Source organism: Pristis pectinata, chromosome 4 (genome assembly GCF_009764475.1).
Source record: "Pristis pectinata isolate sPriPec2 chromosome 4, sPriPec2.1.pri, whole genome shotgun sequence".
NCBI lineage: Eukaryota > Metazoa > Chordata > Chondrichthyes > Rhinopristiformes > Pristidae > Pristis > Pristis pectinata.
This window is the reverse complement of record NC_067408.1, coordinates 107,648,344-107,661,254: the sequence shown is the minus strand read 5'-3', so window position 1 is coordinate 107,661,254 and position 12,911 is coordinate 107,648,344. Positions and strand designations below refer to the sequence as shown.

Here is a 12,911-nt window from a genome sequence, read left to right as displayed (position 1 = left end):
GATAATAGTTGTTTTATGCACCTCCATCTCTGGTGCACCTCTTTATAGAATTTTACTTCTCAGATCTACAATTTTATAAGCTGCATATATGGTAATAGTCTAAGATATCGTAACCTTTCTCCTAATATTTACACTTCAATAAGAACAATCTGCCCATATTACTAAGATTCATATCCAGTTGGAGGATTAGATTATCCACATTCACTGCCAGTTTAAATGGGGAAGAAAAGAGGTGGTATTTTCTACTTTGTTATCACTAGAAGTTTATTTACATATAAAGCATTTTCAATTTGAGAAATGTTGTTAAATGTCTTGGTACAAGATAGCAGCTCCATGGATGAAGTAGGGATCAGGATTCCTCTTGGTTCGATGCTTATGCATTATTTTATATTTGTTCTTAATATTCAAAGATTTGATCCTAATTGGGTGAAGTAACAAAAATTACAGTAATTTGGATTAAATATGGCTGTATATTTGAATGTGGTTTTATTCCTTCACACAACTCTTACAAAAGCTTTTAACTGAAGACATGCAATTAAGCTTGAAAGCAATTTTGTCCTATTCTTTATTCAACACTGAAAAGGAGCTACTAGCAGAACTGGAAGCTATTTCTGGAAAAAAAGGAACAAGGATTATCATTTGGAACATAAGAGAGTAAGGAAGATTTTAATTGGTGCATGGAGCACATTTTTGCTGTGAAGAGATGAGAGGTGAAGGGTTTCTGTTTCTCTCCTTGGATGTTGCCTAACCTACTGGTTATTTCCAGTAGTTCCTGTTTTTATTTCAGATGTGAAGAAGTTCATTTAAGATGCTTGAATTGAAGATTCAAGATTAAATGGTGGTATTTTATTTCTAGAACCAAGGATGGAAAGCCAGAGTTTGACTTTGAATCTGACAAGTACGATATCAGAATCCCTGAAGATATTTTAAATGACAACACAGAGAAGAGAAAATACAAAAGGCAGGATCGGGTGGATCAATTTGTGCCTGAAAGTGATTATTCATTACGAGTAAGTTAATTTTCTGTGCATACGTGCAAATATTAAATTTCCAAAACTGGATAGATAAACCTAAAACACATCAGGTAAACCTAATCACCACAGCATTGCTTCAGTTCTGATTACATTGTATAGTTTAGAATTTTCATGTTTTGGCATTTTAAAGTATTGTCTAGTTTATAAGAAGGCTGGCTGTGAAGCACATACTCTCAAAGACTTGTGTGGAAAAGGGCTGCTGTTGCTTGTGAACATCACGGTCTGAAAGTTCCTGACCAAGTTGCACATCATCCTGACTTTAAAGTATATCATCTTTTTTTTCATTGCTGGGTCTAAATTCCCTTGCCCAACCGTACAGTAGGAGCAACTTCAAAAGTTCCACAACAGTTTAAGAAAGCAACTCACTACTTTCTGGTTAATTAAGGATGAGTGATAAATTCTGGCCTGCTAGCAATAGCTGCATCTTGTTACTGATTTACAATAAAACCACAATGTCAATCAACTTCTATTTACTTTATTCTAGTGTTAAGTTATTCCACTTGTTGGTTTATTTTGTGTAAGAATTTGAAATTAAGTTAGAATTGAAATTCACTGATCTTTATGTTTCCATAAATGACATGAAGTTTAAAATCTTTTCAAAGCGTACATCTGAGATGATGGTTCAAATTGTATTTATTCACTGTTGCATTTTGTTTTCAGGCTTATTGTAGTGTTTTGTACCTGAAGCCACGCATGCAAATAATTCTTCTGGGAAGGAAAGTGAAAACACAGCTTATTTCTAAAAGCCTTGCTCATATTGAACATGACATATATAAACCATCATTTGTTGTATCCTTGTTGTAAATATCTTTTAAATAATTTTAATGTAACATCTCTTAACTGAAGATGCATGTTATAAAAATATTTATCTATTTATGAAATCACTAGATGGCTAAGAGAAAACAGTAGCATAAACGGATCTTTTTTCTGGTTGGCAAGATGTTACGAGTCCTCAACTTGTTAGTTTATGTAAATGACTTGGTTGAAGGGACCGGAGGTATGATTGCTGGACTTACGGGAATGTAGGTTATGAAGGGGATATAAGGAATCTAGTAAAGGAATACCGATAGGTTAAGTGAGTGGGCAAAGAGGAATAATGGATCCACCATCTAAAATACAGATTTTTTTTTGAGGGAAGAGTCTTTGGAGCTCTTTCTCAAAAAAAAGTATTTGAATATTTTTAAGGCACAGGTAGATAAGTAAGGGAGTGAAAGATAACTGAGTAGGAGGAAAGACAGAGTTAAAGTTGCAATCAGATCATCTATGCTCTAATTGAATGGTGGAGTGGAGTGTCCTATTCCTTACTTATTCATGTATAGAATCTTTCACTTGGGTTATTGCAAACTGACGACTGAAAAATTTTTAAAGTATAGTTGCTGCTGTTTTATAGGCACTTGTAGTACCCAGAGAGCATGTCACTTTTTTGTAATGGATCCAAAATATTTTGCATTCTGCCAGTGTATGTTCATCTCAAATAGCATCCATTTCTTTCATTACTAATCTGCCATAACTCGTGCTCCAGTCAATATCCAGCTATTTGTTTATTTTTGGTATAATTCATATTCTTACCCTTTTGAAGACTGTTAACATTTTTACGTACCCCTTTAATCTGGTGGAAAGGGAATGCAGGAAGATGATGGCACAGTTCCCAGGAGAATGTGTGCTAAATTCCATCATTATTCTGGGGAACTAGAGCAACTTCAGCCAAAAACTTAGACTTTTTTTTTACCTGAAGTGTGCAAAAGAGCATGAAAGCAATAGCTGCTTATTGTTATTTTCTATTACAATTATGACTGGACTGCAGTTTCCTTAATGCTCTTTGAAGAGGAAAGGCATAAAGATAACCTTCGGCTTCAATTGGAGAAACAAGGAACATTATGGGATAATGATGTATCACAAAAATCGTCTGATTAAATCCTATGAGAAAGTTGGCTGTCAACTTAGAGTAAGTGTATTTTAAGATCCATCATTGTTTGAAATTATTATCTATATTTGACATCCAAAACCACACTGATAAGACTCTGTTGTCATATTCCCTTTCAGGCAAATGACATGGGAGTGGGTGTCATTGGAGTCATTGAATGTGACTTTCTCAAGCCCACACACAACAAACAAGACTTTGATTATTCAAGTGAATACAGGTGAAAAGAAATTTGTGTGGAAGCTACCTCTTCCTCATGTGTAATGTGCTTACCAGTAATTTTTAATTCTAGCATATTACTTAAAGTATTCATGAATATAGCACCGATTCTGTGATTTGCATTACAACTGATGAGTGTGTGTTGACTTCTGATCTGTGACTAACTGGATCCTGCTGTTTCTTAGTGATTTGGTTATGATTATGAAGAAAATTATTAAAATATTCAGCAGATTAGATAGCATCGACAGAGAGAGATGTTCACTATTTTAGCTTGACAAATGTTCATTGAATTAATGAACAATTCTAATAAAGTACCATTAGCCTGAAAATCTTCCTGCTTGATTTGCTGAGTCCATCCACCATTTTTTATTATTATTTATTTCCAATTTTAATCATGCGGATATTTTTACGTACATGTGTGACTGGTTTGATTTGCCTTAATCTTAAATATTTACCTATATACTCTATTCTTGATGAGTTAGCATTGGGTTTTTTTTCTTTGCATTCTCAGTTGACCACTAGATGGTACGCTTTGTGAAAAGAAAAACACTTGCAGTTTTATCATATTGCATTTCCTGTCAAGATGTTCTTGGAAGACTGATTAAAGTAAGGTTAAAGTGAGCACTGATGGTATTTTAGAAAAGGGAAAATTCTTGGTCTTTTTGAGGCTTATCCTATTGGAATTGGTTTATCATTGTCACTCTTATACCGAGGTACACTGAAAAACGTATCTTGCATACCATTCATACAGGTCAATTAATTACATAGTGCGTTGAGGTAGGCATAGAATTTAGACTTAAGAGTAGAATGATTATAATAGTAGTGAGTAGATCTGCAGAGAGCAGCTTGCAATGAGTCGCCATGCTCTGGCGCCATCTCGAGAAAGATTTTAATGCTTATTTAAAGAAGTCCTGTGCTTTTACCTGTTGTAGAGCTGTAGAGTTGTACAGCACAGAAACAGGTCCTTAAGCCCACTACATCCTTGCTGACCTTTTTGCCCATCCCATTTGCTGGCATCAGGACTTATCCTTCAACGCCATGCCTATTTAAGTGTCTGTCTAAATTTCTCTTAAACATGATAATTGTGTCTGATTCCACAACCGTCCCTGGCAGCGCATTCCAGCTATCAACCACTCTGTGTTGTAAGATAAAACTTACCCCTAAGGTCCCTTTTAAATCCTCTGTCTCACCTTAAAACTATTGTTTTAGATACCCCATAGTTGAACTTCTCTCTATATGACTGGCTCACAATGTAATGCTGTATTGGTACCTGTTCCTATTTCTTGCGTTCCTCAATCGGGGGTGGTACCATAGAACCATACAGCACAAAACAGGCCCTTCGGCCCACCATGTTGTGCCGTCCATCAAACCACCCTCACACTACCTAACCCCTTCTTCCCGCATATCCCTCCATCTCACATTCCTCCATATGCCTATCCAACAAGCTCTTGAACCTGTCCAATGTATCTGCCTCCACCACCACCCCAGGCAGTTCATTCCATGCACCGACCACTCTCTGGGTGAAAAACCTCCCCCTGACATCTCCCTTGAACCTCCCACCCATAACCTTAAAGCCATGCCCTATCGTCTTGAGCATTGGTGCCCTGGGAAGGAGGTGCTGACTGTCTACTCTATCTATTCCTCTCAATATTTTATATACCTCTATCATGTCTCCTCTCATCCTCCTCCTTTCCAGTGAATAAAGCCCTAGCACCTTAAGCCTCTCATATTCAATACTCTCTAATCCAGGCAGCATCCTGGTAAATCTCCTCTGCACCCTCTCCAACGCCTCCACATCCTTCCTATAATGAGGCGACCAGAACTGAACACAGTACTCTGTGTGGCCTAACTAGAGTTTTGTAAAGCTGCATCATCACCTCGCGGCTCTTAAACTCAATCCCGCGACTTATGAAAGCCAACATCCCATTGGCCTTCTTAACTGCTCTTTCCACCTGTGAGGCAACTTTCAATGAACTGTGAATATGAACCCCCAGATCCCTCTGCTCCTCCACACTGCCAAGTACCTTGCCATTTACCCAGTACTCTGCCCTGGAGTTTGTCCTTCCAAAGTGTACCACCTCACTTCTCCGGATTGAACTCCATCTGCCACTTGTCAGCCCAGCTCTGCATCCTATTAATATCCCTCTGTAAGCTCCGACAGCCTTCCACACTGTCCACAACACCGCCGATCTTAGTGTCATCCGCAAACTTACTAACCCAGCCCTCCACCCCCTCATCTAAGTCATCTATAAATATCACAAAAAGTAGAGGTCCCAGAACCGATCCCTGTGGGACACCTCTAGTCACTGCCCTCCAATGCGAGGGCACTCCTTCCACCACAACCCTCTGCTTTCTACATGCAAGCCAATTCCTAATCCACACAGCCAAGCTTCCCTGGATCCCTTGGCCTCTGACCTTCTGAAGAAGCTTACCATGAGGAACCTTATCAAACGCCTTACTAAAATCCATGTAAACCACATCCACCGCACTGCCCTCATCAATCTTCCTGGTCACCTCCTCAAAGAACTCTATCAGGCTTGTGAGGCAAGATCTTCCCTTCACAAAGCCATGCTGGCTGTCCCTAATCAGTCCATGATTCTCTAGGTGTTCATAAATCCTATCCCTTAGAATCCTTTCTAACAGCTTACCCACCACAGACGTGAGACTCACCGGTCTATAATTCCCTGGCCTATCCCTATTACCTTTTTTGAATATGGGGACAACATTCGCAACCCTCCAATCCTCTGGCACCATCCCCCTGGACAACGAGGACTCAAAGATCCTTACCAGCGGTTCAACAATCTCCTCTCTAGCCTCTCGAAGCAGCCTGGGGAAAATCCCGTCAGGCCCCGGAGATTTATCTGTCTTAATATTATTTAACAACTTCAACACATCCTCTCTCTTGATATCTACAACCTCGAGAACATTACCCTGACCAGCACTCCCTTCCGCATCATCAAGACCCCTCTCCCTGGTGAATACCGAAGAGAAGTACTCATTGAGAACTTCTCCCACTTCCGCCGCCTCCAGGCAAATTCTCCCACCTTTGTCCTTAATTGGATCTACCTTTACCCTAGCCATCCTCCTACCCTTCACGTACTTGAAAAAGGCCTTGGGATTTTCCTTAACCATACTAGCCAACACCTTTTCATGTCCCCTTCTAGCTCTCCTCAGCCCTTTCTTAAGTACCTTCCTCGCTACCCTATATTCCTCACGGGCCCTGTCTGCACCTTGCTGCTTATACCTCACGTACGCTACCTTTTTCTCCCTAACAAGTCGTTCCACCTCTCTCGTCACCCAAGGTTCCTTCACCCTGCCATTCCTTCTCTGCCTCACCGGGACATATTTATCCCTAACATCCTACATAAGATCCCTGAACATCGACCACATCTCCATGGTACATTTTCCTTCAAAAAGGACATCCCAATTTACACTCCCAAGTTCTCTCCTTATAGCCTCATAGTTCGCCCTTCCCCAATTAAAAATCCTCTTGTCCTCTCTGCACCTGTCCCTGTCCATGACAATTTTAAAGGTTATGGAGCAATGGTCACTGTCCCCCAAATGCTCACCCATCAATAGATCCTTCACCTGTCCCGGTTCATTTCCTAAAACTAGATCTAACATGGCATTCCCTCTAGTCGGCCTGTCAACATACTGCGTCAGGAATCGCTCCTGGACACATTTAACAAATTCTGTCCCATCTAAACCTTTGGCACTAAGCAGGTTCCAGTCTATATTTGGGAAGTTGAAGTCTCCCATTATAACAGCCCTGTTATTTTTGCTTCTCTCCAAACACTGCCTGCCAATCTGCTCCTCTATATCTCTACTGCTACCGGGGGGGCCTATAGAATACTCCTAGTAGAGTAACTGCTTCTTTCTTGTTCCTTAATTCCACCCATACGGACTCTAGAGATGATTCTTCTACAACATCCATCTTTTCCACAGCCGTAACAGTGTCCCTGACCAGTATCGCCAGCCCTCCTCCTCTTCTCCCCCCTTCCCTATCCCTCTTAAAACACCGAAAACCAGGAATATTCAATATCCACTCCTGACGTCAGCCACGTCTCAGTAATAGCCACGATATCATAGTCCCCCATACTTATCCAAGCCCTCAGTTCATCCCCCTTATTCCTGACACTTCTTGCATTTAAGTAAACACACTTCAGTCCATCTACCTTACTACTTTTATAGCCTGTATTCTGCTTCTCCTTCCCCAAAGCCTCTCTACCTGTTTGATCTAACTTTTCCCCATCCCCTTCTTCCTCTGACCTACTCCTCCGGTTCCCTTCCCCCTCACAAACTAGTTTAAACCCTCCCGAACCACCCTAGCAAATCTCGCCGCAAGGATATTGGCCCCCTTCTGGTTCGGGTGTAACCCGTCCTCTCTGTACGGGTCCCACCTTCCCGAGAAGAGATCCCAATGATCCAGAAATCTAAAACCCTCCCTCCTGCACCAGCTTCTCAGCCATCTCCTCCTATTCCTGCCTTCACTATCGCATGGCACTGGCAGCAATCCCGAGATTGCTACCCTTGAGGTCCTGTTCCTCAATTTTCTGCCTAGCTCCCTGAACTCACTCTTCAGGACCTCATCCCCCTTGCTACCTATGTCGTTGGTGCCAACATGGCAAGAAGTCCTGTAATTGACAACATAATATTTTTTCAATAGCATCTTGTTATTTCTACAAAATCTACACTCAAACTGAATTTAATAATAGAGTTTATTTGTTGGAATAAACTTTAAATGTTTTTATTTCTAAATTAAAGACGTACAATTCAAGCTCTTGGACTGAAACTGAATGATTACTGGAATGAGAAAAATTATAGTAAACAACGTGATCCAGTGAATGTAGAAGATTCACAGTAAGTATTTGCACTACCACTGTAAAAGTGCAAGGCTTAACTTGGCTCCATGTTGTGAGGCTCTTCATTTCCATTGCTGCTTGATAGCCTTTTTGCAAGGTGTTTATATATCGTCATTCTATGGCGATTTTCTGCTCTTTCCATTGCAAAGATTTGGGTGGCTGTGGAATGGATTGATGTACGTTGAGAGATTTTTTTCTAATTGACATTTCCTTAATATGGTGATGATCCTAAGTTTGAAATATAATTTTACAGGTACATGATTTTAAGGTTCTTTCACTCTACGAGACAAAAAAAATCTTATCTAATCAGTGAAGCATCATATGCTGCTCTTCCTAATTCGTATTGGCATTTAATGCTATTGTTTATCAGAGGAATTTTAAGGACCATTCAAAGTGCAGAAGTTTGGTGTATGTACAATGTCATATTCATCAACATTAATTGTTACTGTAGTTCAATGTACTAGAAGGCTTGTGAATGTTGCACCTTGATGTAGATGCCTGTTGTATTCCTGCCTGTTGACCAAGAGTTTCTGCTTCCACCACCTGTATTATCACAATAGTTAAAGGCATGTGGGACTACTAGACATTAAAATGGATTTTTTGTGGAGGTACAAGATAATGAAGGTACTGAATGAGGTCTTTGTGACTGTTTGTGAAAGGCAAGGATGATGTTGAGTTGAGGAGGGAGTAGAAAAATTGGATATGATAACAGGGAAAAGATGTTAAATTCATTAACATTCAAAGATCAGAAGAAGGACAACTTCAAAAAAAAATTAAGATATGTATTTATTCACCCCTTTCACAACTTCAATATTCCGGTACTCTTCAAGTATTGAAATGTAAGATGTCTCATAAAGCAAGTTCTCTCAGACTGTAATGCGATAATCACCAGAGTCTCTTTTTAATGACATTAATTGAGGAATAAATATTGGCCAGGATACTAAGGTCAAATCTGCTGATCTTTAGATAGAGCTGTGGGATCTTGTGCATCCACTTAAGGGCAGTCGAATTCTCAGCTTAACATCTCCTTCAGCAAAGTACTGTACCTCCGTATTAGCCTAGATTTTGTACTCCTGTTTGGATATGAATAATTGGAGAGTGCTAGAGCCAATCCACATGCAAGTCAGGAGGGAATTTTCTCTAATGGATACAGTAATCTGAAGTCTTAAGTTTAAAATAAGTGTTAGAGAAAATTGAGGTGAAAAGATGCTTTTTATTTAACACGGTTGTTGAGGTGAGGATAATGCTTTCAAAAGTGCGATAGTAATAGACGCAAAGAGGATTCAAAAGGCAGTTAAACATATTTGAAGAGAAATAATTGTAGTTTCAAATTGTAGTATGGAAGTCAGCTCTTTCAAGGAGCCAGAATAGTTATGACAGGCTGAAGAGTTATACAGCACAGAAACATGCTGACCAATCTGTACTGATCCCATTTACCAGCATTTGACCTGTAGCAGACTTTGTCTTGGCAATTCAGGTGCTCATTCAGATACTTTTTACATGTTGTGTGAATGCCAGCCTCCTCCACCTTCTCAAATAGTGCATCCCAAATTGCAACCACCCTCTGCATGGGGAAAAAAAAATCCTTGGATCCTCTCTAAATCTCATACTCCTCACATTTAATCTATGCTCTCTGATTTTAGATATCTCCATTACAGGGAATAGTTTCTTGCTATCTACCCTATCTATCTATGCCCCTCATATCTTTGTATGCCTCTATCAGATACCCCCTCAGCCTTTTCTGCTCCAAAGGGGAAAAACCCCAGTCAATTCAATATCTCTTCAGAAGTAAAACATCCCATCTCTCATGGCTGGAAGATTTATGATTCTATTAAGCCACCTGACACTGATCCAAACTTCTGATTTGGAACTTCAATAATTTATTAAAATTGCAACATTTATGCATATCTGGGAAGAAAGGGCTTTTTTGAGTTTTGTTACTTCAGTGATTTCTTTTTACCAATTCCTCTGAACATTTAAAATTAATTCTCAACTATATGATTATAACTGAAAGCTTTGGTGATTCAGTGCTCTATAAATTGCTCAGGGGTTTTGGGGAGAGGTGGGGGGGTGGGTTGTTGGGGGGGTGGGGGGAGCGCGCGTGGAAGATAACCTGCAACAGTTTCCTGAGTAATTGAGTAATTTATGGTTTCAAACCAAATTTAAAAGATTTAAGAAAAATTGCAACAATGAATTAATTGACTGAGATGACTTTCAATATTTCCCATCATATTCTTCCTCTAAGTTTGCTTTCCAGTATCCTTGAACTATTAGTTTTGGTGATACAAGACCACAGATGCTGCAATCTGGAGCAACAAAGTATCTGCTGGAGGAACTTGATGGGTTGAGCAGCATCTGGGGGTGGGGGGGGGGGAGGTGACGGAATTGTTGACATTTTGGGTCAGAATCCTGCATCAGGACTGAAAGGAGAGATGGTCAGTATAAGGAGGAGAGGGGGCGTGGTGAGATAGGAGCCCGAGGTGATTGGTGGATTGAGGGGTGAAAAATGAAAGGCAGGTTGTGCCAGATATGGACGTTCTGGCATTACTTTTAGTGTATTTTTGACTTGTTAGGAGCCAATTCCAAGGGAGAATGTCTGGTAAATGAGACTAAGCACAACTTTTTTTTGCAGGTTAAACTTCAACTTTGACTTCATAATTTGATATTTTCCCACGCTATAGACTGTTTCATATTTATTTTTGTATTTTTTTTTAAAGGAAACTTCCTGATCAAGTTTGGGCTCAGTGTGATGGCTGTTTGAAATGGCGAAAGCTTCCAGATGAGATAGATCCAGATACGCTTCCTGACAAGTGGTTCTGTAGTATGAATCAAGACCGAAAATATAGGTAAGGAGACTTTCTTTTGGATTACAACATATATTTTAATCCTTTCATAGGTACATTGTGGTTCATTTGTAATGCACTTCTTGATGAACTACATCATGAAAGTCAGTATGATTAGGAGAGAACACTAGGTAATACTGGCATTAATTTGACAGTACAAAACCTCTAGGCTTTGTTCCATTTCAGACATTTGCCTCTCAAATCCATTTTTCTTTCCAATAATTAAGTTATTTGTTTAAAATTTCAGTCGTGTTAATTTCACTGTCTTCGTATCCAGAGATGTTTATACTTTGGGGAAAAAAAAAACCTTTATCTACCTGAAAGATTACTTGACTTCACCCATTCCTATTCTCTCTGCCCTTTCTGGCCAAGAAGTGCTCTGTAGACAACAGTTTGCCATCTTCAGGAAAAGCTTACAGTAGACTTTCTACGACTGCTGCCTTTTGACTGTAGGTGGTCTGACACGATATGATTTTTGTTTTGGAAGGCAGACCCCTTTCAACCTCATTCCTTTGGCCAATCAAACCTAATAATCACTCAATTCTGTGGGTGTCAACTGAGATACAGACATTGCTTTTCCTCCAATAAAATGGATTGTGTCTTTTCTTCTGTCCTCTTTTAGATCTTGAATTTCTGAAGGGGTTTTACTTTAATAATCATGAAAGTGACAACTATATGTTCCAACTAAAACCTGAGATCATGTGATATTGTGCAATTAATTGAGGTTTATGGACTTAATTGGTTAATTCCTTAAGCTGCCAAGATTGTACAGTCAACTTACCTGGCAACCTTCATGGCTGAAAGTCTGAGTGGTGACGACCTTGTCTTTCTTTTCCATGCATTACTTAAACCCTGGTTCCACCCATCACCTGCCAGCTCTTGTCCCACCCCTCCCCTACACTTCTCTATACTGGCCATCTTTCCTTTCTCCCCCCAGTCCTGATGCAGGGTCTCGACCCGAAACGTCAGCACATCCCTTTGCTTCCACAGATGCTGGTTGACCTTCTGAATTCATCCAGCAGTTTATCTTTTGCTCCAAATTCCAGCACCTACAGTCTCTTGTTTACCCTTTGAAAATGTGTAGTTGTGTGCCTGCAATGTGCAGTCGCAAATAACAGTAAATTACGCATTCCCTTATCTCACATTGTGTTAATATGTACTCTTTTAAGTCCTTAAATACTACTGTTTGGAAGGTGGTTATGAAGAAAACACAGCTTTTATGTATTCTTTGTACTTTACGTAATCTATAGTGTTCGTTACAATAGGTATAAGTTGTCTTAAATGTTTACATTTGGTTTCTGAAGGGGAAACAGTTGATACCTTCTGTGAATCTTGCATTCAAATCTTCATTCTCCAAGTACAAGAAATGAAAATGAAAGCTACAAATATTGGAAGTTTGAATTAAAAATAGGTTGTAGAAAACAGGGCCATGAGGCATCCAAAACAATCGCTTTGCATGAACCCTGTCGTTATGCAGAATCTCACAAAATGATAACTGTTCTTTCATTTTCTGTGTATTACTTTAATTTTTCTTTGTTCCTTTATTCATGTTTAATTTACTTTTAATTATGTTTTTAATAATTAGGAATTGCAGTGTCCCAGAAGAACCAGAAGATAGTCTTGAAGATACTCCCAGTTATCAGAAAACACACAAAAAGCAGTAAGTGTCTTTCATTGATGAAAGGGTTAACATTATCATAATGGTTTACTAAGTCTTGTAAAATATTATCATCTGTATTGTCTTGCATATTTCGCCTTTGCTGCAATGCAATATTTTTAATGTTGTCAGTGTACTTTGATCATAAATTTCAGCCAGGTAGAAAGGCAAGAGTCTACAGATGCTGTAATCTGGAGCAACATCCTGAGTGTTTCAACCTGAAACATTGATAATTCCTTCCCCTTCTCCCCCTGACCCCGCCAGTTGCTGCTTGACCTGTTGAGTTCCTCCAGCAGATTGTTGCCTTAGATAAGATTTCTTTATTCACATGCACATGGAAACACACAGTGAAATGCATCTTTGCGTAGAATGTTC

General features: G+C 39.5%; 1 protein-coding gene across 1 annotated transcript in view; it reads left to right on the top strand.

Annotated features, from left to right (window-relative positions):
• The window catches only part of morc3a (MORC family CW-type zinc finger 3a), a 49,836-nt gene that overhangs the window by 11,642 nt on the left and 25,283 nt on the right, over positions 1–12,911 (top strand). The window contains exons 5-12 of the mRNA XM_052013663.1: positions 511–654; positions 857–1,010; positions 1,695–1,823; positions 2,860–2,979; positions 3,078–3,175; positions 7,939–8,034; positions 10,754–10,882; positions 12,465–12,539. Of these exons, the coding sequence (XP_051869623.1) occupies positions 511–654; positions 857–1,010; positions 1,695–1,823; positions 2,860–2,979; positions 3,078–3,175; positions 7,939–8,034; positions 10,754–10,882; positions 12,465–12,539 (945 nt within the window). The remainder of the gene's footprint in view (positions 1–510; positions 655–856; positions 1,011–1,694; positions 1,824–2,859; positions 2,980–3,077; positions 3,176–7,938; positions 8,035–10,753; positions 10,883–12,464; positions 12,540–12,911) is intronic.